General features: G+C 46.8%; 1 protein-coding gene across 1 annotated transcript; it reads right to left on the bottom strand.

The window, feature by feature from the left end:
• Window positions 1-1579: 1579 nt before the first annotated feature.
• On the bottom strand, window positions 1580-13613 carry LOC146189273 (uncharacterized). The gene is made up of 2 exons (XM_084603420.1): window positions 12837-13613; window positions 1580-1657 (listed from the first exon to the last, which is right to left on the bottom strand). Exons 1-2 carry the CDS (start codon window positions 13611-13613, stop codon window positions 1580-1582), a joined length of 855 nt encoding a protein of 284 aa, XP_084459546.1.
• Between the last annotated feature and the right edge of the window lie 12122 nt (window positions 13614-25735).

Raw genomic sequence — 25735 nt, 5'->3', positions numbered from 1 at the left:
GTTGCGTCTACTCAAGTGCCCAGCTGCCATATAGCGAATTTCAGTGAGTGATACGGGCTAAATGGGGTGTACGGGAGCTTGTGCGCCAAAAATATAACTGATGTTACATCACCTACAGCTGCGCTTCGTAATAAGCAAACAGTATAATGTATAATGACATGATCTACACATGAAATCGCGGTCACCTTGTGGCGTGCTGTTTATCAGAACTCGGTAAATAATTTTACTAACAGCTATAAGGTTCACTAAAAATGTGAGCGACAAGTTAAACAAACAATAGCATTAATTAATGTAACAAAACATTTACAATAAATAGCATGTATCATTTTGTTCCATACTAAGCGCAAATTACATAACATCGCGAAAAACCAAAGCCGAGTAACAGGCAAATTTAAAAAAAAAAGTAGCAGTCATATGCTCTTCATAACCTTTTTTCAATGTACCGCCTCAACAGTCGGGCCGACGCATTGCCGCACTCTTGCCATTAACCTGGCGCCGTGCCCGGCATTTAGTTCGGCCAAAAAGTCGGGCCAAAGCCCGCTGCGAACTACTTGCCGAAATGGCTAGCGGCTACCTCCGGGCCGACCGCTTGCCGTGGTTTACTAGCCGACTAAGTAGGCTGCCGACCATTTTCCGAACGTCGGCCACACGTAAATGGTCGGCCAAGGATGCTTGGGTTTTCGGTGGTCATGATGTGGGCAGTATGGTGGTCGAGATTGACCACCATAAAGCATGCCCATCATGGACACGAAAAAAACACCATGGCCACCGTTTTTCCATTCTAAATACCATAAACCCACCACAAAACGATGGTGGTTTTATGGTAATCTACGGTGGGATTTTCGATAGGGACGGTCATGATTTCCCCCACAGCGTGGGCAGCGCAAGGCTAGTCGGCAAGCTGTAGTCACATGGCCGAAGCGCTGACATCTACCACATTGTCGTGGTTTTTGGATGTATTCATGCACACGGTATCTTGTATATCCAAGAATAACGTATTCTGGCGCAGATTCTGTCACAAATACAATGCGGATATTTTCGGAATTTCCCAGACGGCGCACCGATTTTATTGGAACTCTCTGTAATAGTGCCGAGTAGATATCTTCTTGAGAAAGATCCAGAGGCACACCATTGATTACTCCTACGCCACAGTTGTTTGGTCGGGGCTCGTATGCTTGCACTGCAATTCCTGCTATTGATCGTATTTGTAAAAGGCGTTCAGTAGCGACCGCGGTTCGGGTGTCAACTGCCAGAAGATTAAGCCGCTCGTTGGGGCGAACTTGAAGGACGGCATCTGGACCCAGAGATTCAAATGCTTGCCTCATTGCCAGCGGATTAAAGCGAGTAATACGATATCCGGTATCTACTGGTTTTATGATTACTGTGAGGTTGCACTTGGGCGCTTTAGAAGTGTTAGTTGCGTCGACACTGAAATTCGACCGCCTTGAGCTGCGGCGACGCTTCAATGGCACTTGAATAAATTTGTCTGGCTCTTGAACAGACTTCGCCGCAGCATCTATACAGGTAATGGCAGACGAAGTATCTGAGCTATCAGGAAAATCATCCTGACCTGTAGGCATCAGCCGGTCCCAGCTTGCGGTGGAAGGACCAGATGCGTGTTGTAGATGAGCATCAGAGGGTGAGAGTCCTGAAGTGCCTGGTGATGACAAGTGACCGCATGATACACAGGTTGGGATGACGGGTGATGATTGCAGAGCTGGCACAGTCTGCTGAGGTAGGCCTGACGCAATGCCAGAAGAACACTCAGGTGATGATCCAGGGTGCGGCACCGGTGGAGCCGCACCCGCCGCTGATAACATGTCAGGATCTTGCAATATAGGCTATTTGGGATATATATATCGAGTATTAAATGGAAAATCACACAGATTTCGCAGAGACGAGCAGGCAGCCTGACAGCTCCCTGACTTCTTCGTCTTCCTCAAGTCGTCAAGAGGCAGCAAGGTGTCGAAGGGGAGTAAAAGGTCACGGCCGAAAAGTAGATAAAAGGGAGAGTCCCGGCGGTAAGATGGCGTGAGGAGTTATAGGCGAACGTGGCGAACGGTAAGGAGATGTCCCAGTCACGATGGTGATCGGACACATACTTAGCATGTCGGTCAGTGTGCGATTCAGGCGTTCAGTAAGACCGTTGGTTTGCGGATGGTAGGCCGTGGTGAATTGGTGACGAGTAGCGCATGAGCGGAGAAGGTCTTGAACTACTTTAGAAAGGAAACAGCGGCCACGACCTGTGAGCAGTTGACGCGGAGCGCCATGAATCAAGATTACGTCATGCAAAAGAAAGTTGGCAACGTCGAAGGCGTAGCTGGTGGGGATGGCCCTGGCTACAGCATATCGGGTAGTATAATCAGTCGCCACAGCAATCCGTTTGTTTCCAGAAGTCGACGTCGGAAGAGGCCCAAGACGATCGAGGCCGACACGAGAAAATGGCTCAGTCGGCACTGAGATTGGTTGCAGGGGCCCGCTAGGTTGAAGCGAAGGTATCTTACTGCGCTGACCTAGCTCACAAGCGGCGACGTAGCGACGGACAGAGCGGTAGAGACTAGGCCAGAAAAATCGGCGTCGCACACGGTCGTACGTGCGTGATACTCCCAAGCGTCCTGCTGTAGGGGCGTCATGTTGGGCGAGGACAGTAGAGCGCTGATGAGCCGGAACAACCAGTAAAAGGCCCGCCCCATCTGGACGCATATTGCGTCTGTATAATGTCTCGTTATGGAGCACAAACATGCTGGCGGAAGAGTCACGGTTGGTGTGCAGCTGGTCTATAATTGGTTGCAGGGCGAAATCACGACGGTGTTCGGAGGCGATATTTATAAAGTCCGAGATGGACAAAATGTAGTCGTCAGCAGTATGGTCGGTCAAATCGGGAGGATCTACGGGAGGGCGGGACAAGCAGTCAGCGTCTTGGTGTAAGTGGCCCGACTTGTATACCACAGTAAATTCGTACTCTTGTATTCGCAAGGCCCAGCGACCTAAACGGCCAGTGGGGTTCTTAAATGACGACAGCCAACACAAAGCATGGTGGTCTGTCACTACACAGAAGGACCGCCCAAACAAATAAAGGCGGAATTTGGACAGCGCCCAAACAAGTGCAAGGCATTCCCGCTCTGTAATTGAATAATTGCGTTCAGAGGACGAAAGCAGGCGGCTGGCATAAGCAATGACGCGGGAGGACCCATGCTGGGACTGGGCAAGGATAGCACCAGGCCGCTAGCGTCGGTGCGCAGTTCGGTAGGTGCAGAAGTATCGAAGTGCGCCAGAACAGGTGGTGTAGTGAGGGCGGAAATAAGCGTCGTGAAGGCATAGGCTTGGTCACAACCCCATGTGAAAGGTACGTTTTTTTTTCAGAAGAGAGGTAAGTGGACGAGCGATGTCAGCGAAGTTCCGAATGAAGCGGCGGAAGTAGGAGGAAAGGCCGAGGAAGCATCGCACCTCAATTGAGCTACGCGGGGTAGGGAACTCGCGCACGGCTCGAAATTTGTCATGGTCGGGCTGCACACCATTTGCATCGACCGAATGACCCAGGACATTGATTTGGCGCCGACCGAAGCTGCATTTTTTGGCGTTAGTTGAAGACCGGCGCGGCGAAAAACGGCCAGGACTGTAGAAAGTCAATCAAGGTGGGTTGCGAACGTGGAAGAGAAAACGACGACGTCATCTAAGTAGCATAAACATGTCCACTTGAAGCCACGGAGGAGCGAATCCATCATGCGCTCGAATGTGGCAGGAGCATTACAGAGTCCAAATGGCATTACCTTGAATTGATAGAGTCCGTCGGGGGTAATGTTACGACCAAGCATCCGCATTTGCGCGCTCTATTGTTCGCCTGTGGGCATGGAAAAGTTTTGTGAATATGTGGTGATGGTCCATTGGCTCTAAGTGAGCCTGTTTCCAGGAATCCTGTTTTGTAAGCATGTTTTGCTTTGTGGACAACCTGCAAATGCCAAATTGGCCCTGTCAAGAGAACGTCTGGAAAAACACAAAGAAACGTCCCCCTGCGGGAAATAGCAGGAAGTGCTTTCTTTTGTTCACCCTTCCAGTCGAGAAGGGCTATCCTCCAGTGATGAATGCCTCCTATCCAAAGGAGACGACAGAGTGACATGTCCGCTGACGTGCAGGACAAGAAAGGAGCATGACTCATACGGCCATTAAGTGATTTCCCGGGAATGCAGGAAAGATTTGCAATTGTCGAAAAGATTTGCAATTGTCGAAAAGATTTGCAATTGTCGAAAAGATTTGCAATTGTCGAAAAGGGACAATGTTGGGAGCCCTATGCGGCGCCACGTGCACTCGGGTTTCTGAGAAGTAAAACCCCTTGTCAGAACCAGCCTGTGGTTTCTTTGCTGAAGAATAGAAATGTACCTCCTCTCCTCGCCGTTCCCAAGCTTTTCCCGCCAACAAGTGATCACGCCCAACGAATGAATGCCGGACCAGTCAGTGCTTCAGACCATCAGTGCAGTGATGTGTTCGATTGGATGCCGATACCTGAGGGGCGTGCCCTGGATTTGGTTGGTCAGCATCTTCAGAGAGGGGCTGGACATAGGGGGTTTTTAAGGACGCTGCAGAGCACGAAATGTCGCTCTGGGCCCTGGGTAAACGGCTCATCCAGTCGCTTCTCGCTATGAACTCTTAACGCTTGTCATTTTGCTGATGTACCCTTCTTCTTCATGTAAATATTCTTGTAAATACGTTTTCTCAAAGTGCCAGTAAACCTGCTTGTACATATTTTACCAACTTCGAAGATTCAGTCCTTCTTCAACCCGGAGTCTCTGCACGCTACCAAGTGAAGGCCGGGTCGCCATAGCCCCAGCGTCACGACAACTGGTGACCAGCGGTGGGATCTGAATCTACAAGCCACAACATCTGGTGATTGGAGGTGGATCTGAAGCTACAAGCCACAACACCTTGTGATCGGAGGTGGCATCTCAAGCAACAAGCAGGAGCAACAATCGGCCAACAAGAGGGCAGCTCGGAACATCGATCGCATGTGTGGGTGAGTGCTTGGCTTTTCTTCTGATGTGGACCAGGTTCTAGAACAGGGTTAGATTTTAGAACTGGTAAAGAGAGTGTGGAAACGCCTTTAGGTTTGGTAGTTTGCACTGTTGTTTTGGAAGTAGCCGACACTCGGAGCGATCATGGACCTACAAAAGCTGCAGAAACCGGAACTGTTGCAATTGTGTGAGGAATTGGGAATTGATACAAGTGGTTTGGCACGAAAACCTTTGATTATAAAGGCAATCACAGATTTGGGAGCCGATGATGAGGAGCTCAGTGAAGCATGGAACCTCATCGGTCAAAAAAAGGAACAGCTCAGACAGCAGAAAGAGCGGGAAAAAGAGGAAAAGGAGCGGGAAAAAGAGCAGAAAGAGCGGGAAAAAGAGGAAAAGAGGCGTGAGCGTGAACTTGAGAGGGAAAAAGAGGAAAGGGAGCGCGAACGTGAGTGGGAAAAAGAGGAAAAGAAGCGTGAAAGAGAAGCAAAAAAGCTGGACCAAGAAATTGAGCTCCGGAAATTAGAACTAGAGTTGAGCAAGAGGTCGGGCAATTGTCCCCAGCTAGCGGTACCTCTTCTCAACAAGGAGGCAGATTTCAAGATGTCAAAGTACATGCAGCCATATGTGATATCAGGGGATATCGGTCTGTATCTGGCTAACTTTGAGCGAACCTGCGAAAAACTGTCCTTCCAGCGAGACACTTGGTCTCAGAGATTATTGACGGTTCTGCCCTGCGAGGCAGCGGAGGTTGTCGCGCGGCTAAGCAAGGAGGACGCGGACAACTACGAGAAGGTCAAAGCTTGCCTTCTGAGAAAGTATAGGCTTAGCGCCGAGGCGTTCAGACAACGTTTTCGGAAAGCTACTAAGTCCAGGGACGAGAGTTACCCTGAATTCCTGTACAATTTAAGAGTTAATTTGGGCGAGTGGCTAAAGAGCACAGATTCCTACAGTGATAGGGACGCTGTAGTCGAGCAAATTCTTTTGGAGCAGTTTTATAACTGCCTCCCAGAAAAAGAAAGAAATTGGTTACAGGACCGAGGCGAAATTAAGTCGGCAACTGAAGCTGCCGAACTTATTGAGGAGTATGCTTCGCGCCGACAATTCAGCAACCCAGCAGTGGATAGGCCCCGCAATCCCAAGTTCAGTGTGAAAAACCGTCAGGAAAGGCACTTTGCTAGAGTTGGAAACGAAGAAATGAAGGTTTCTTCAGGCAAATTCCCTAGAAAGGACGGCAGTGAGAAAAGTGGGGAAGTGACCAACGTGCAGAACACAAAGAATAAGCTTGAGGCTAGGAAGCCGCTCACATGCTTTAGGTGTAATGAGCAGGGTCACATTGCCGTCAACTGCCGGAAAGAAAAGATTGCTTTCTCGTATGTCAGGGACTGCGATGAAAATATGCAGCTTTTAGAACCCTACCTGCATGACCTAGTAGTCAACGGGAAGCCTTGCAAGGTACTGCGCGATTCGGCCGCAACGATGGATGTTGTCCATCCGGCGTATGTATCGCCTTCCGACTATACAGGACAGTGTGCATGGATCCGACAGGTAGTTGAGGAACAGAGTGTGTGCTTGCCGATCGCGAACGTGGTCATCGAGGGCCCTTTCGGCGAATTAACAACCGAGGCTGCCGTTTCAGGAAAGCTTCCTAAGTGCTATCCGTATTTGTTCTCCAACAAATCGGACATGCTGCTGCGAAAGAGGGGCATCCTTTTCGGAGACAGAGTTGTGCAAGCCTTAACACGTTCAAAGGCGCGAGAACTAGCTACACTGCTCATTCCAGAAAAATCCACAGCGGAGGAAACGGCAGTTAAAACAATGGTAAATGCGGAAGATAGCAGGTCAGAAAACTTTGAGAGCGAGGCATCTCAGATAAGTCAACTTGAAAGTGAGCTTGATGAGACGCGGAATGAGGACGTTCTTGAGAGTAACCTCTTGCCGCCAGTGTCTAGTAATCTCACGAGACTTTTAAGTGGAACCCGAGAGGACTTAGCTATAGAGCAAGCCAATGATTCCAATATACAGGAGATAAGGGAGCGCCACCGCGCCACTAAGACAGCAAACAATATTTCTTTCGAGATGAGAAAGGGAGTGCTGTATCGCTTATTCAAGGATAAGCGCGGAGTAGAGCGGGACCAATTAGTCGTTCCCCAAAAGTACCGCGGAGACTTACTGCGACTTTCCCATGGCAGCTCGTGGTCATGTCACCTTGGAATAAAGAAAACAAAGCAGAGGCTGTTGCAAGAATACTATTGGCCTGGATGTTTTAAGGACACGGAAAATTTTGTACGGTCATGCGACACGTGCCAGCGGGTGGGAAAGGCGCAAGATAAGTGGAAAGCTCCGATGGTGTTAGTACCAATCATTACCGAGCCGTTTCACCGGTTAGTAATAGATATAGTTGGGCCACTTCCTGTGACCGAGTCAGGGTACCGTTATATCCTCACTATGTTATGCCCAGCCACAAAGTTTCCAGAGGCTGTTCCGCTGCGCGAGGTGACGTCCGAGAGTGTAGTGGATTCGCTGCTGTCAGTGTTTGCACGAGTTGGATTCCCTTCCGAGGTCCAAAGTGATCAGGGTAGCGTTTTCACGAGTGTCCTCACCACCTCATTTCTCGAGCGATGCGGCATTAAGGTAGTGCATAGCTCGATCCATCATCCGCAGAGCAACAGCGTAGAAAGATGGCACTCTGTTCTCAAACGAGTCCTGAGGGGACTGTGCTATGAAAACAAGCGCGAATGGGATACCTGCCTGCCTGCAGCGCTTTTCGCTTTGCGGTCAGTGCCGCACGAATCCACTGGATTTAGCCCAGCCGAGTTGGTGTACGGAAGGTCACTGCGCTCACCTTTGCGAATGGTGCGCGAAGCCTGGGAGGGGCGCGGAGAAGACCCAACAGTAGTAGAATTCATTCTGAACCTCTTGAATCGCTTACATAACACTAAGGAACTCGTTGAGGCCAGCATGAAGTCAGCCCAGGCTCGTTCCAAGGTGTACTATGATAAGTCAGCCCGTCAAAGGACGTTTTGTATCGGGGACCAGGTGATGTTGCTGAGAAGTTCAAGGCAGAATAAGCTCGAAGTACAGTGGGAAGGACCGGCTGAAGTCGTTGCAAAGCTTTCTAACACTAACTACGCAGTGAAAATTCCCGGTAGGCGTAAAGAAGTGCGCATTTATCATTGCAATCTTATGAAGCCTTATGTGCAGAGGGAAGCCGTGGTAAATCTAACGTTAAACCTTCCCGAGGAGATGGGGGACAACTTGATTTGCCTCAGCGGAAAAGGAAGCAACGCTCAGGAGCTTCTCAAAAAGACGGAGCAGAGAGGAGAACTAAAGAAATCCCAGCTGTCCGATCTGGGCGAGATAATAACAGAGTTTGAGGCCTGCTTCGTGGACAGGCCAGGCAGAACTGATTTGACTGAGCACGATATTGAGCTGACTTCAGACGTGCCAGTGCGATCAAGGTGCTACCGATTTTCTCCAAGGCAAAGAGAAATTCTGGATAGGGAAGTAACTCGCATGCTGGAATTGGGAGTAATAAAACCCTCGGAAAGCGATTATGCTTCGCCTATGATCTTAGTAGAAGCTCCAGGTAAAGACCCTAGGCCTGTGGTAGACTACCGAAAGCTAAATTCTCTCACCAGGGATCAAGTGTATCCTATTCCGAATATTGAGGAGAGAGTAGAACAGGTCAGTAGAGCGGCATATGTGACTACGCTGGACCTTACTCGAGGATACTGGCAAGTACCGCTCACTGAACGCGCCAGCAGATACGCGGCTTTCGTCACTCCGACGGGCAGCTACCAGCCAACAATGATGAGTTTCGGGCTCAAAAATGCTCCATTTTGTTTTTCCCGACTCATGGATAGGGTTTTAAAGGGGTGTGAAACATTCGCGGTGCCTTATTTAGACGACATTGCGGTTTTTTCCGACTCATGGGCGGACCATATGGTACATCTAAGAGCTGTACTGAGCCTTTTGCGTCAAGCTGGACTAACCGTAAAGGCCGAGAAATGTTGCCTGGCAAGGGCGACCGTGGACTACTTGGGTCACAATGTAGGTCAAGGTTTCAGGAAACCCAGCGAGAATTAAGATTTCTGCGGTAGCAGACTACCCGCGGCCGAGCACGAAGACGGAAATTCGAGCATTCCTGGGTCTGACTGGGTACTACAATCACTACATCCCTAACTATTCAGCTTTGGCTAGCCCTCTGACCGACGCTCTCCGCAAGACAGAACCGACAAATGTAGTCTGGGACGAACAAAAGGAAGCCTCCTTCGTAAACCTGAAGGCTGTGCTGATTAGCCGTCCGGTATTGCGAGCTCCAGACTATGGCCGAGAATTCACGGTCCAGTGTGATGCCAGTGATCGAGGGTTAGGTGCTGTTCTCTGCCAGAGAGATGACGACGGTAATGAGCACCCCGTGCTCTACTTGAGCAGAAAACTGAGTTCTAGAGAGAGGGCTTATTGCGCGTCAGAGAAGGAATGCGCTTGCATTGTATGGGCCATTCAAAAATTGCAGTGCTATCTTGGAGGGGCCAAATTCACCGTAGAGACGGACCATTGTCCCCTGGCTTGGCTGCAAACTGCGACATCGAAGAACAGTCGCCTTCTTAGGTGGAGCTTGATTTTACAGCAGTACAATTTTGAAATAAGATACAAAAAGGGGAAGTTAAATGGGAATGCGGACGCGCTTAGCCGCTCTTTCTAAGCGGTCCGAGATGTTCCTCACCATGTATCCAAATTGATAATCAGGTTTTTTTTTTTTTTTTCGTGCGCTTGTATATGTGTGACTATGTAAAGCAGCACGTTTGGTTTTCTAGGAATACGTAGGTCCTAACGTCTTGAGTGTGGGCTTTTCTCGAACAACAATGGCAGTTTTCTTTTGACCTGGTCTCTTCAGACGGGAGCCGAGTGCTTGCTTCGACATGTGGTTGAGTTTCAGACAGCTCGAGCAATTTGGCCTACAACAATCAAGACAACGCGACAAGCAACAGCGAGCTTCAAGCGTTCACGTGCAGGCCATTAAGTCGTCTCTTCATGCAGCAGCTGGGACTGCTGCCCTCCGAGACTCTTCTGGCGGGGGAGGAGGCTGTTACGACCAAGCATCCGCATTTGCGCGCTCTATTGTTCGCCTGTGGGCATGGAAAAGTTTTGTGAATATGTGGTGATGGTCCATTGGCTCTAAGTGAGCCTGTTTCCAGGAATCCTGTTTTGTAAGCATGTTTTGCTTTGTGGACAACCTGCAAATGCCAAATTGGCCCTGTCAAGAGAACGTCTGGAAAAACACAAAGAAACGTCCCCCTGCGGGAAATAGCAGGAAGTGCTTTCTTTTGTTCACCCTTCCAGTCGAGAAGGGCTATCCTCCAGTGATGAATGCCTCCTATCCAAAGGAGACGACAGAGTGACATGTCCGCTGACGTGCAGGACAAGAAAGGAGCATGACTCATACGGCCATTAAGTGATTTCCCGGGAATGCAGGAAAGATTTGCAATTGTCGAAAAGATTTGCAATTGTCGAAAAGATTTGCAATTGTCGAAAAGATTTGCAATTGTCGAAAAGGGACAATGTTGGGAGCCCTATGCGGCGCCACGTGCACTCGGGTTTCTGAGAAGTAAAACCCCTTGTCAGAACCAGCCTGTGGTTTCTTTGCTGAAGAATAGAAATGTACCTCCTCTCCTCGCCGTTCCCAAGCTTTTCCCGCCAACAAGTGATCACGCCCAACGAATGAATGCCGGACCAGTCAGTGCTTCAGACCATCAGTGCAGTGATGTGTTCGATTGGATGCCGATACCTGAGGGGCGTGCCCTGGATTTGGTTGGTCAGCATCTTCAGAGAGGGGCTGGACATAGGGGGTTTTTAAGGACGCTGCAGAGCACGAAATGTCGCTCTGGGCCCTGGGTAAACGGCTCATCCAGTCGCTTCTCGCTATGAACTCTTAACGCTTGTCATTTTGCTGATGTACCCTTCTTCTTCATGTAAATATTCTTGTAAATACGTTTTCTCAAAGTGCCAGTAAACCTGCTTGTACATATTTTACCAACTTCGAAGATTCAGTCCTTCTTCAACCCGGAGTCTCTGCACGCTACCAAGTGAAGGCCGGGTCGCCATAGCCCCAGCGTCACGACAGTAACAAATGCAGTTTTCTCGCGATCCCGTTCGTCGACAGCAATTTGCCAGTAGCCTGAGCGCATGTCGATGGAAGAAAAATAGCTGGCACCATGCAAGCAGTAAAGCGCATCGTCAATTCGCGGAAGAGAGTAAACATCTTTCTTTGTTATTTGATTAAGGTGGCGATAGTCGACACAAAATCTCCAACTTTGGTCTTTCTTTTTGACCAATACGACAGGGGATGCCCAGGGACTGCAGGAAGGCTCGATAATGTTTTGCGCCAGCATCTTGTCCACTTCTTTCTGTATAACATGCCGCTCAGTAAGGGGAACACGATAACGCCATCTGTGGATGGGGCTGGCGTCACCCGTATTGATTCGATGGGTCACAGTGGATGTTTGACCCAATGGTCGGTCACCGAAATCAAATATATCGCTGTACGACAGCAAAAGGTCGGAGAGAGCTTTGGCTTGGTCATCTGGCAGATCCGCGGCTATCATGCCTGAAAAGAGGTTCGAATTATAAGAAGCCGATATATGCTGCTTCGACAGATGCTGAGGCATTAGAGCAGCAACTTCGCTGTCCGCCAAAGGAAACAGATCAACAAGCGCGATGCCATGGGCTAAAACTTGGGTCGAGCAGCTGAAATTAAGGACGGGAAGATAGGTGCGGTTAGCAGTGACAGTCACTACGGTATGAGGGAGTATGATGTTGCGACGGAGAACAACATCGGTAATTGGGCAAGTGACGTTTGTGCCATCAGGAACTGCGGGGAACGGGGCCAGTGGAACATAAATAGCAGCTTCGGGCGGTAGACGAACAAATTCGGCGGATCGGAGGCGGAGATTGACATCGGTGTTTTCGGAGCAGTAGGGCAGGTCTAAGCGAAGAAGGCCAGTTGAGCAATCAATCAGGGCAGAATGGGCCGTTAAAACGTCGATGCCGAGGATCACGTCGTGAGGGCAGCGGTCGATAACAGTGAAGAGGACATGGGTAGTGCGACCGGAAATACTCACGCGCGCAGTGCACAGTCCAACGAAGCAGCGACGCTTCTATCGGCGACACGAACGGCGGATGAAGCGGCGGATATGACAACCTATTTGAGACAGCGGCAAAAGGATGAGCTGAGGACTGAAATTTGGGCACCAGTGTCAATGAGGGCAGTAACAGCGGCACCATCCACAAAGATGTCTAGAAGGTTGCGGCGATTAGCGAGGGTCAGTAGAGGATTTTCGGACCGGGTCGTCAATGCAGCATCACCTCCGGGAGCTGCATTGGTTAGTTTTCCGGAAGAGAGCCAGAGGAGTGGGGAGGTGATGCACGGCGAGGTAGGGGCGAGCGGGACCTCCGGGTCTGAGGCGACGGTTAGCGGCTGGACGTGCGCGGGGCTTGCGAGTTAAGATCACGAGAGCGCGTATCACGGAAATGGTTTGGGTGTGGACCATATTCGGCGCTGCGATCAGGAAAGTAGCGGGGTTGAGGTGGCGGAACCCAACGGCTGCGGCAATGATGAGAAATGTGGCCGACACGGGAAGAGTTGAAGCAGATGGGTCGGTCATCCGAGCTTTGCCATTCGTCCGGGTTGCGGGAGCGGTAGCGGTATCGCGTCGGCGTGGGCGCAGTCGGAGCCGCAGCTGCTACCACCGGAACGGTGGGCTGGACAGATGGCTGTCTCATAGGTTGGAATGAGGGGTGTGCGGAAGACTGGCCAGAGTTCAAGCTCACATTCGCGTTGAGTCCCACATTTGCTAACTCCTGGCGAACAACAGATTGTATTAAGGCTATAGTAGCATCTGCCGGCTGAGGAGCGAACGCAACGGGCGCCATAGCTTCTATCTCTCGGCGAACAATCCTGGTCAAGTTAGTTGGATGAGATGGCTGCTGCAGTGTTGGACTATCTTCGCACGAAGACGTAGCAGCTGTGTTTGGCAAGCGGTCGAAGCGGGGAGTAATGCGACGGTGTTTTGCTTGCTCAAACTGCCGGCAAACTTGGATGACTGAGTCGACCGTCGGACAGTCTTTGCAAAGCAGCAGATTGTAGACATCGTTTGCAATTCCCTTTAATATATGGCCCACTTTGTCTGACTCGGACATGGCGCTGTCAAATTTTCGGCATAAGGCTAGAATATCTTGAATATAAGACAAATATGATTCTGTTGAAGACTGGGCACGGGATGCGAGGTCTTTTTGTGCGCCGAGCTTGCGTCCGATCGGCTTGCCGAATAGATCGCGAAGATTCTCCTTGCACATATCCCAGGATGTGATGTCGTCTTCATGTGTCTCAAACCAGACGCGCGCCGTACCCGCCAGATAGATGATGACGTTGGCGAGCATCAGGGTCGCATCCCAATGATTGTGCTTGCTGACGCGCTCGTACATACCGATCCAGTGTTCTACGTCGACATGGTCGGTGCCGCAGAAGGTGCCCGGGTCACGAGGCTGCGTTATGACGACGGTGGAAGCTGGTGGTGCCGCTGAAGATGATGTCGTGTCGGATGGCATAGTGACGGTACCAATCTGGCGGCCACTACGGAGATCCAGGTTTGCTAGAATATAGGTTTGCTACGGACGCACTTCCAGCAATCCTCCACCAAATGTTAAGGAAAATGTACACAGCTGTTGCCGCTATTTGACTGTCAGAAGCACTCGCCACCAGAACGAACCCAGCTTAGCCTGAGCGTCGTCTTCTTCACAACACCACACCAGAGCGTCGTCGTCATCTCGATACTGTGCTCCGTAACAATATGCTTTCGTGCTCCGAATAAAATCCAGTTGCTAACGTTTTGTCCTTTGTCTCTCTCGTGTGTTGTCTTTTTTGCGTTTATGTATCGCAAAAATGAGCGGACACCTAAGCTTGTTTTCCACACTTCAAAAGAAACATGGGTATGCGTAGGCAAAATGTGACACCGTTTCGCCCTGTAGGTCCTCAAAAGAGCGTTGTTCTTGCTACAAAACAAAAAGATAAAACAATTACTACATCGCAAAAATATTTTTAGCGGTACTAGCGATTAAAAAGCAGCGTTATGTATGCTTGCGGCGTGTTACGGAGGTATAAGATGCTCCGCTGGGGTCAATCACAAGAGCAGCACTGATATCTTAGAGCCATGTTTCCGGTATCTTTGTAAAACGGGATACGACAAGGGCACTGTTTTTTTATGATATCAAAGAATTAGTAGAGCTACATTTTATGCAGAAAGAAGGTACTATAAACAAAGCCGCTTGAGTGTTCAAAAATTTGAGAATGTACTGTATTGTCAGCAGCTGCCGTCATATCATCACGCATAGGTAGCACTTGCAAACTTTTTAACCATACAGCTGAAATAATTCCCGTACAACAAGCGACAAAATCAGGTATTTACATCCGCTTTGTAGATCTTAAGTTTGCATAATACTGGTGCTCAGATGAAGTAACAGTTGCGGTCAGAAATAGAGATCCCTTCTTGCATTTGTTCTGCTGTTCAGATGAAAAAAAAAAGCCGGGAATAAGCTGTGAACTTCCAGTGTTCTTCTTAACCCCTCTGTATTGATAATGAAATACCATCGGGACGCACATAACAATTTATAGGATGTAGTTGTGCTAAGATGCCCAGATCAATTTAGATTTATTTCGTATAAGCCTCTTGGAGTTCCTGGGTTTAATTTTTGTGAGGTTTTTGTGTAATCACAGGGAAGCTCTTGTACACAACCAATAAAGCTACAAGAAAGCATACCTGCAAAGCGTTGAGGTATGTCTGGTTATTTTGTAAATCCAGCTGACGCTGCTCTTTCTCTTTCTTAATTTCTGCTGCGGATTTGCCTGGAACTGCTGGAGAAGAACCTGAAAAAACGTTTCAGCTCTTGTTGATACGACACCGCATCTACACGTAGAGCCACTGAACATACCAAAAATTAGAACACATTGAAGTATGGCGGAAGCCACTTTCGAAAGGAAAAATTTATTTGGAGACACAAAATACTGCATATTATAGTATCTGCCCCCCGATGTGTGAAAGTAATTATCAAAATAGTCCAGCGTGAAAAATTTATCTCATTTTTCATTTTCATTGGTACGTATTGCTTGAAGTAGGGCTCAGAGAAAAGACATTGAAGTAGGGCTCAGAGAAAAAGACAAAGTGAATCGGCTCCGCACTTGCAGGAGATACCTAAAATACGGGCCATGGAATTTCGCCCGTACCGGCCGTACCGTACCAACATCATGACAAATCTGGTAGTCAAATAGATTCGATTACTGAAGCAATGAAATTGCTCCATTTATATTTCAATTTCAAATTAGAATGTCTATCTTCCCACAGAGACCCGGTCAATGGCTGTCATTAACAAGGCATAAAATAGTATCCACTAATGCTGTCCAGATTGACATCCAAAACGGCACCGGCCACCCACAGTATTTTCCATTCTTGCAATGGTTGACGCCCTTGAGTCAAGACCCGACGCAAATGTTTTATTCCAGAATGCCCAAGTGCTACTCAGCGTGTTTCAAAGCACCTTTTCGCCCAACTCGCTTAAACTCTCGGATATCCCCATCTAATAACCTGGAGCTTCCTAGCTGGCCGTCATGCTCACCGGCTGAATAATACACCAATGACAACTGATGCCATCACTTTTATCTGCTTTCACCTTCTTGACCTCCCACACAGCTGAATTAAATAGCGCAGATTCTGCCATCTCTCGAATGGGGAGGCCGGCTTTCGCTGAAGAGAGCTGAAAAGCTGTCGATGTGCTGTACGATGCACGTTTGTCTGCTACCGACACATTTATCGAATCTACCACACAGAGAGGAATTTTGAGGCAGCCAGGGTCCGTACAATCGCTGGGTGTTCTGCTTATTATGTGAGCCCTTTGGCGATCACCGTGACTCGGGCTCCGTCGACCAGGGACATCTGGCTGACAAAAGAAGCTGAGCAGGGCGGCCTCCTAAGTCTCCTGTGTGGGGATAGGTTTTAGGGGCGATTCTGGTGCGTATTAAGAATCCATAGGTGGTACAATTGTTCCAGAGCCGTGCACTGTGGCACCTTTCACTCTACTCTTCCACTTCTACCTCATTTGCTTCTCTTACGCCTCGGTCATGTGCTTACCGTGAACTGTGGCAGAGTGTGGCTTTTCTTTTCTACTATATAAACCAAACATTGATGACCAGCGGTGGGGACGAGCTTACTAATGTCCAGCATGATGCTCCCCCAAGGATAATCAGTACACATCCCAAAACGCAAAGTTAGATCATCACGTTTGCTTGTACTGTTGCATGTTTATATCCAAAATGCCTTTTTTCACACCAACACAATGACGTATTTGATAGCTGCGATACCTGGACGCCATATAATCTCTGGGGAATTTAATGCCCAACACTCTGCAAGTGAAGGCATCCAGATGAATAATTCAAGGAGGGGAGTCATTGTCCTGTTAGGAAAGCTTCTGCCCTCGAGCTGGAGTGCCTTAACGGTGGCTCCCTACAGTTCCCGAGATAATATAGGACCCATGCTCCTGCGATAAAGAATAATGTATCGCCTAGTCAAGTGGATATTTGCAAGTCCATTACACATACACAACCACGTGTGACTAGTGCGCGCCTGTACGGATCCAAAAACCATCGTATCTTCTTTACGGATACCGCAAAAACATTTCAAGCACCAGAAGCGTGCTTCGTAATATTGTGGCCATACTTGTGCATTTTTAGGATGTCTTACATTAGCTGCCTGGACTTTGTGTTTGATCTGGTCACATTGCTAGAAGAGTCCGCTAGTTTGCGGGTAAAGAAGCGCATCGCGTTACGTATCCGCTAATATAAAAATATAAAAAAGCTGCTATCATTAAACACTTCCTTCTCCTACATATTTAAACTTGGGAAAATTAAACTTTGCAAAGAAATAACAATTATTCATATTTTGTATTTTTGCCTTATGGGATCAATATAGAAGAATACAAAAATGCGTAATGTTTGGGGTACGACTTCAGAACGTATGAAAAGAAATTGTAAATCTCACTCTATGTAGCGTCGTCCAGAGTCCGGGGTTATTCTGAGTCCTGTTATACATTAGAATATACCCTTTCGCCGAGGGGTGACGATCGCTGCACTATTTAGTGCTGGGCAGCGCTCGATGCACAGGGAAAAAGCTCACTAACAGCCAAGTAACATTGTCTTCTCCACGTGTCGCGAAAAGGCCAGCAGACGCACGAAGTGGAGGTGTCTTGCACGGTGTTCGTGTTCATGCCTTTTAGGTTCAACTTTGTTATGGCTAAAAAAAAAAACGATTATGTGCAATGCATGGCAGGATAAAATCTCGGACATGTTTACAAAACCCTAGGAAGAAAAAAAAAGGAATGCGGAAATTTTTTATTGTACTTTCGAAACTTTCTGATATCTCAATTAGCACGAAAACAAGAATAAAGCTTTGTATACTGTTTAGTGATGAGATATAGGAGTGTGGCCAATTTTATTCTGCAGACAGCATCAAAATATTTAAGAAGAGTGGCCGGCAGTTAGAGGATGACAGAGTCAAAGTTTTGATGGCTTAAAAAACAAATAAATATACTTAACCTCCCATGCACTAAAAGAAAGACAAATCGAATGAGACTTCCAGCTACGATTTTGAAGCAACACATATTTTTCTGGAAATTTCATTTATGGTTGCACGATCAATTCGAATCATGAAAATCCTTTGCTCGTAACTTCGTGCAAAAAGACGACGAGTGTTACGTGGATAGTTGTAATTAATAGTGATAGACGCTGCAGAAAGCAGGCGATGCAACACATGGCAACGTTGTGCGATGCGAGTCAGTTATTTCGTTATTTTAATGCCGTTGCTGTTGCCTCTTAACCACTTGCAGGCGGGTTTGTGATAGCGATCCGAAACTAACACATGTTTACATACAATTCTACGGCCTAATTTAAGACTACCTGTACTGTGAGAACAGAGACATACTGTGCCTTCCTTTGCTAAAAGACAAGACAACGAAGAGGCGTTTAAAACATTGTCAAACACTTCGGTAGTCTCCTAAACTTAAACTTCAAGCTGAATTTAAAATTAATTCTACAGTATCCTCAGGAAAATATCATACGTGGGGCTTTAAAGCCTGTTTGAGATTTCAGGTTCGGTATTACCAATTCTAAAAAAAAAAACAGACGTTCAACACTGCTTGCAAGCAAGAATGCGAAAAGCGTACTGTGCGCATGATGCAATGTTTTAGTGAATGCTTTCGATATGTTTTAAGGTGCTTATGCTTCCATTGTATTTCATATTGGACATAGCATGCATGCTTCATGGGCCGTGTCTGAATAGCAATCGGCGCAGCGTTAGTTGAAGGCGTACTTTGATGTTGCACATGTCGTTTCGAATCTCTGTTACATTTAATTCAACACTATAGCCAAACGGGCGAGTTGGTGGAACATATTGGATGGAAAAACAGCGCAAAAGACAAACACCACAGCAAAGGAACACAAGACGAGCGCTGTCTTGTGTTCCTTTGCTGTGGTGTTCGTCTTTAGCGCTGTTTTTCTATCCAATATATCACATGTAAGCCTGAAATTTGACATTCAGAAGTGAGCTGGCTACATGCACCGAGCGATTGTATAACACCATCAATTAAATTATAGAATTAGCGATTCCATAACAATTCTCATACACATCTCTGGAAAGGTGAATACTTGAAGGCTCCGCTGTTTGAATGCCTCGCTCAAGCGCACAGTCAATTTGAGAATACGATGTGTGTTCTACGTTAACTCAAAGTCCGACGCAGAATGCTGCACAGCTAACGGTTGTAAAAAAGCTATTGGGTAAACTGCCAACAATCCTTTCGCCACGGATGTGTTCAATTTGTGAGAGGTAAAGAGGTTGTTTGAAGGGGTAGTGCCCTGCGGCGCATAGCGGCGTCAGCCACGAGATAATGACAACATTAATTCACCCCCATATGGCTACACGAAAGCCTGTTTTATTGACAATCTCACATTACAAACAGCACTGACTCTTCTCGAAGTGTGGCATATAAGGCTTTCACTTGAAATTTAATCGCAAGTTTTGCTCAACGTAACGAGGATTTACATGAAGAGGCAATAATTTCGCTCGTTTCGCTATGTTTGCCTCCGTTCAGATTTCCTTTAACAGTCCTCACCGTTTACAACTTAACTTTAATCGATACTTTAAACTTTTTTTTCTAATTAGAGACCTCATTTGGGTGTTCAGTGGCAAGTTATTTTTACATGAGATAAATGACGTAGGCGAGACGCCTCGAAGCTCACAATAAAAGTCCAAGCGCCCACGACATGAAAACAACGCAGTTGGCGAACTTTACAATATTTCTCAAGCGTGGTTCTAAACCTACTGGCTGAGAATTTAGCCCCGCATTCAAGAGCTACTTCAGTGTTTTGCTGGTATAGAGGAAGGCTCATGGTGGTGTTGTAAAACTCTATTTTGCGAAGGTGAGGACGGTAACACCTCAAACGTTGAATATAAAACTTTCACCTTAGATGTGAAATGACAGGCTTCCATGCTTACGCGATGGTCTATGCAGTCTCCATTGGAGACTGACTCCGAGGAGTCTGAAAATGCCTGAGTTCGACATCCTCTGGCAGCGAGGTTGAGAACCAAATTCAAATATCCGTTACGCGAAAAATCCGCGTTGCATTGCTGGTTTCGGCAGTACTCGACGGCGGCCTCTAAAGATGGCGGGGAGTGCGCGTGTCACTAACAATTGACAGCCGTGGGGTGCGGACGCGTATTCCATCGCTCCTCCGATTGCACGTGGCTACCGGAAACGGACGGACTGGCGACAACGGGAGCTTCCGAAGCGTCAAATAGATGATTTCTTTCTTTTATTAACTTTATTTTGTTTTCAGCTAGTTAAGTTAGGTGCAGCTTAAAGAATAGATTTTAGCTCTTGGTCCTAGCGGCCTGGTTTTTCATGCCGGCAGCTAGGTTTTCTTGGCGTTCATTCTTTAAATATTTTGTTTAGATAAATACTTTCTTTCTAGGCTATTGGCTTTCGCAGAATTGGGTTTTAACGCGTGTTTGCTAGTCGTTTCTTGTGTCTTCTTTTGGCAGCTTGTATATTCTGAGAATTCGTAATAGATATAGTTCAGTCGATGAGCGCTTAAGATGTGCAATCAAAGAAGGTGAAATGCACTCAGTGTGAGGCGCAGGCTAATCTCAAGCAAACGTGTTTGGACTCTGTAGGTGAAGCGGAAGGCAGCGACTTTTTGTGTCGGTGTGGCGTACTGAGTGCGCGTCTAGATAGATTTGATCAAGAAAGGGGCAGTTTAGTGTCTCGTGTGGATGATTTAGAAACTGTAGTACGGTTGTTAAGTGCGGAAAATCAGGAACTGCTTGGACAGCTTCCTCAAATTGAAAAAAAAAAAGGGGGCCGACTTTATCCTTGGAACCAACGAGGACGAACATTCCGTGCGGGCCACGTGGCTGGGGCCAGCACTGGCATGGAAGGTATAAGCAAAGTAGGTCAGGCGGATCCGAACCGTCAGAGTTATTTAGAAGCAGCTAAGAAGCCGGAAAAAAAAACGAAGAAGGAAGAATGAAAATCCCAGTGATAAGGACACAGATAACCGAAAGCAGGAGCCAACAGTTGGGAGAGGGAGAGAGAAGGCCCAGGTGCTTATCGCCGGAGATTCTAACATGAACAGGTGCAAGCGAGATATCTTGGAACGTGTAAAGAGTGATAAGATAGTGCTAGTTGGAGCCTTCCCAGGGAGAACAATGAGGGCAGCGCTGAAACAGAGTAAAAACAGGCAGTTGAAAAATTCCGCAGAGCGCAGTATGGTAATAGTAGCCGCGGGGCCAAATGATGTCCTAAATGGTGATGCTGCTGAAGTGGTGGAAAGTTTAGCTAATGGAGTTGACGAGATCAGGGAGATAGCACAGCAGACGCAGATAGTTGTATGCACAGTACCAGAGGCGCTGGGATTGAACGGAAAGCTGGAAAAGGACGTGGTAAAAGTTAATCAGGACATAAGAAAGTTAAGCCTGGAGACGCGTTTAGAAGTGGTTGAGGTAAACAGGGAGGTACGTAAAGCAGGCTTTAGTAGGACTTTTCAGCGAGATGACATTCATTTTAACAGAAGGGTGGGAGCAGAGATCGGCTGGCGCCTGGCAGGCAGGGCTGTAGCTTTTTTAGGGGGTACGCGAGGACTCCGTGCAAAGACGTAGTTAGAAGTGAAGCAGAGGAAAGTGTAATAATGGAGGCTGAGCCCCCAAAAATGGCAACGAGTAGGTCGAGAAAGAAATGTACAAAAAAGCAATTTAACACTAGGGTCCGCTACATAAACATGCAAGGAGGCAGAAAACGAGCGAAATGGCTAGAGTTAGAACAGCAGTTGAAGGATGACAAAATAGGTGTGTACGCTCTTTGCGAGACTCATCTCAGGGATCTAGAAGATCCGCCGTTTATAGAAGGCTACCTCTGGGAAGGGTGCAACAGAACGAGAACGGAAAAAAAAGGGTGGAGGGGTAGGTATGTTGATACACCAGGGAACAAATTGGCAAAGAATTAAATCATCTTGTAAAGAACATATCTGGGTTTCAGGAACAATTACCGGCATAAGGACATGGCTAGGGGTAGTTTATTTAGGAACAGGACATCAATGCAGGCAAGAAAACAAGGATCTTGTTGAATGTCTCAATGACGATATAAGCCAGTTTGGAAACGGGGACAATATTATTCTACTGGGGGACATGAACGGCCACATCGACGATCTGGATGAATACACGGATTGTAACGGGAAGCTAACGCTAGATTTTTGTGAGCGACACGATCTAGTTATAGTAAATAGAGAAACAAAATGGTGAAGGCCAAATCACGTGGGAATTCCGCAACAGGCAGACGATCATTGGCTATTGCCTAATGTCGCAGAAAATTTATAGCAAGGCCAGAAAAATGGAAATAGACGAAGAAGGGACTGTAGTCTGGGAAGGGATCATAAACGTATTAGTCTGCATATGGGGCCCTTGTTGAAAAGAGAAATGGAACTTAGACAAAACGCAAACGCAAAATTAAACGACGATCAAATAGCGCAGATAGCAGCAGACATAGAGGAAGCAATAGAGAAAAGCCCCATGGAAGACTGGGATTATGAACAGGAAGAACTACTAATAAGGAGGAAAATTTAGGAGGTTAAAGTAGCAAACCGCTGGAATGGAAAGAGTAAGCCACGGAGCTGGTGGAATAAGGAAATCAGGGAAGCTATTGAACAACGACGGGCTGCTTTAAGGGAACACCGAATGGCAAATTAAGCACAGGTATCTCAGGAGGAAATTGACCAAAAATGGGAATCATATCTACAAAAGAAACTTCAGGTGCAGGCCCTCGTCCAAAGTAAAAGAAGGCAGTCCACCGATCGCTGGATGGCTGACATACACGATGGCTCTAGAGGCTGAGCAAGAAAATTCTGGAGCCATATAAGCTGGCTAGGGAAGAAGAATCAAAGAAAGCAGGATCGGATTCAAGATAACGAGGGAAATTGTTTAAAGGGAGACAACGCAGTTAACTACATTACATCAGTTATAACCGAGCCATTTAAGAGTGACGATAGGGTAATCTCCGCTAATCAGGAAGCAACACAAGGTAGCAGAATACAAAGCAGCTTAGAATTGATCAATCTAAACTGGAAAAAGGCGGAAAAAATATTCCTAAAAACACATCTACAGGAATAGATGGAATTCCGATCAAGCTGATTAATGAATTCGGTCCAAAAAGTAAGGAAACGTTGTTAAAAGCTCTGGAAACAGTCATAATGGATAAGCAAATTCCGGACAGCTGGCGGCAGAGTAAAATGAATTTGATTTATAAAGGGAAAGGAGACAAGATGCACATAAAATCCTAGAGGCCGATTATCATAACATCTGTTGTGTACAGGTTAGCCATTCAGGCGGTAAAAGTAAAGGTGCAAGCATGGGTAGAAAGTAACAAGATACTCGGAGAACTTCAGAACGGCTTTAGAAATGGTAGGCGCTTAGATCATAGCCTGTTCAAGCTTACCCAATGCATCGAAATATCTAGAGTGGAAAATAGACCTTTGTATTTGGCCTTCCTGGACATAAACGGGGCATACGACAACGTAAGCAGGGAACTCCTGTGGAACATATTAAAAGAAGAAGGTATCGGTTATGAGAAAATAGAGTTCCTACAGGAAATATACCGGGATAACAAAGTAGAAATTACGTGGGAAGGGATAAGACGTACGGAGGATATCAAAGTATGCAAAGGATTAAGACAAGGCTGTCCTTTATCACCGGTGCTGTTCATGCTTTATATGATAAACCTGGAACGGAGGATACAAGACAGTAACCTAGGTTTTAACCTGTCATATAGAATAGGTGGAAAGGCGGTAGACCAGCGCCTCCCCGGTTTGATGTATGCAGGCGATATTGTGCTGCTAGATGAGAGTCTGGAAGAATTGCAAACTCTAGTAAAGTATTGCGGAGACGAAGGGGATGCTATAGGCTTCAGTTTAAGCGCAGGTAAGTTGGGTCTGATGATTTTCAGCGGCTCAACTGATCAGGGTCTTAAAATAGAAGACCATGAAATACCTAGAGTAGCAGAATATAAATATCGGGGGGTATGGGTAAACGAAGGATTGGCATACATTGGAAAGCATGAGCAATCACTTAAGGCCAAAGTGCGAAGGAATGCCGGGATAATGAAGCATAAGGCATTGTGGGGATACAATAGGTGTGAGGTTTTGAGGGGTAATTGGAAAGGAATTATGGTGCCCGGACGTAATTTCGAAATTGCGGTTTTGTCCCTAAAATTAGACGTACAGTCGACAGTAGAAATAAATCAGAGATCTGTTTACGATTAGCACTAGGTGCCCACGGCAAAACTACAAATGAGGCGGTACAGGGAGATATGGGCTGGGCATCTTTCGAAGTACAGGAAGCTGAGAGTAAAGTATTATATGAGGAACGCCTGAGGAAATTGGACAGCAACAGATGGGTAGCTAAAGTATTTAAATACCTCTACTTAAAAAGCGTTGACTCACAATAGAGGAAAAGAACTAGGAAACTAACTAGTAAGTATGCTAGTCACAAGGACGGAGAAATAAAGAGCATTTATTTATTTATTTATTTATTTATTTATTTATTTATTTATTTATTTATTTATTTATTTATTTATTTATTTATACTGTCAGCCGATGCAGGCTATTACAGGAGTGGAAATAAACTAGAGACCAAGTTGCCAACCTTCGCTGGATCATGGAAAAAGCAAGAGAGTTCCAGAAACCCATCTACTTCTGCTTTATTGATTATGCGAAAGCGTTTGACTGCGTAGATCACAGCAGATTGTGGCAAGCTCTCCAAGAGATGGGAGTTCCAATTCACCTCATCTGTCTCCTCAGGAACCTGTATGAAGGGCAAGAGGCCGCAGTCAGAACTGGGCATGGTCTTACTGATTTGTTTCCGATTGAGAAAGGAGTGAGGCAAGGCTGCATACTGTCGCCCTGCCTATTTAACCTATATGCAGAGTGCATCATGAGGAAAGCCGGTCTGGACGAGTCTTCAGCTGGAGTGAAGATTGCTGGAAAACGTATCAACAACCTTAGATATGCGGATGATACCACTTTAATGGCAGAAAGTGAAGCGGAACTCAAGAGACTTCTGATGCGCGTACAAGAAGAGAGTGAGAAGCTTGTGCTTAAACTGAACATTAAAAAGACAAAGATCATGGCGTCTTGCCCTATCAAGTCCCGGAGCATCAATGGACAAGAAGTGGAAGCTGTGACAGATTTTCTCTTCTTGGGCTCCAAGATTACCTCGGAAGGAGACTGCAGCCAATAAATTAAGAGACGCCTGCTTCTGGGAAAGAGAGCAATGGTTAGCCTTGACCGCCTAGTAAAGAGCAGAGACATTAATCTGCCAACCAAGATCCGTATAACTCGTGCTATTGTCTTTCCAGTTGTGATGTATGGATGCGAGAGTTGGACTGTGGAAAAGGCGGACCGCTGAAGAATTGACGCGTTTGAATTGTGGTGCTGGCGAAGACTCTTGAGAGTTCCTTGGACTGCCAGAAGATCAAATCAGTCAATATTGTCGACCATAAACCCTGACTGCTCATTGGAGGGTCAAATTCTGAAGTTAAAGCTCAGCTACTTTGGTCATCTGATGAGAAGAGAGGAGCCGCTGGAGAAAGATTTGATGTTGGGAAAGTTAAGGGTCGCCGGAGAAGGAGTAGGCAGCGAACGCGATGGTTAGAAGGCATCCTCGAGGCACTGCAGATGAAGTTATGTGATGTTAGAAAGATAGTGAGAGACCGGTAAGCGTGGCGTCACATGGTCCATAGGGTCACGAAGAGTCGGACACGACTTAACGACTGAACTGAACTGAATAAACAAAATCCACAAAAAAAGGAGTACATTTCAACAACTACAAAAGTCTGACACAAAAATACAAGCAAATACAGTGGACGTAAAACAGAACGTCAACAATACAGTAAAAGAAACAAAGGGAAACAGATTATGCAGAGGGACAACTTTTATATAGGCGCGTTTTGTTCAAAGTATGTTTTTAGGCTTTCAAGAAAGGCATCTAGAGTATTGCTTTTTACAATGCAGTCAAGCAGCATGTTCCACTCTTTAATCACACGAGGAAAAAAGCTGTATTTAAAACAATCATTTTGAGAAAGTG

This window comes from Amblyomma maculatum, chromosome 5 (genome assembly GCF_055883805.1).
Source record: "Amblyomma maculatum isolate TAMU_Amacu chromosome 5, ASM5588380v1, whole genome shotgun sequence".
In the NCBI taxonomy this organism is placed as follows: domain Eukaryota; kingdom Metazoa; phylum Arthropoda; class Arachnida; order Ixodida; family Ixodidae; genus Amblyomma; species Amblyomma maculatum.
This window is presented reverse-complemented; position numbering and strand designations above follow the sequence as displayed.

Bases quoted from the DNA above. Each gene is read 5' to 3' on its own strand.
- LOC146189273 (XM_084603420.1), bottom strand. From the start codon at position 13,613: ATGCCATCCGACACGACATCATCTTCAGCGGCACCACCAGCTTCCACC. The intron at 1,658-12,836 runs GTGAGCTTGAAC...TGTCATCACCAG, and splicing joins ATGTGGGACTCAACGCGAAT to GCACTTCAGGACTCTCACCC.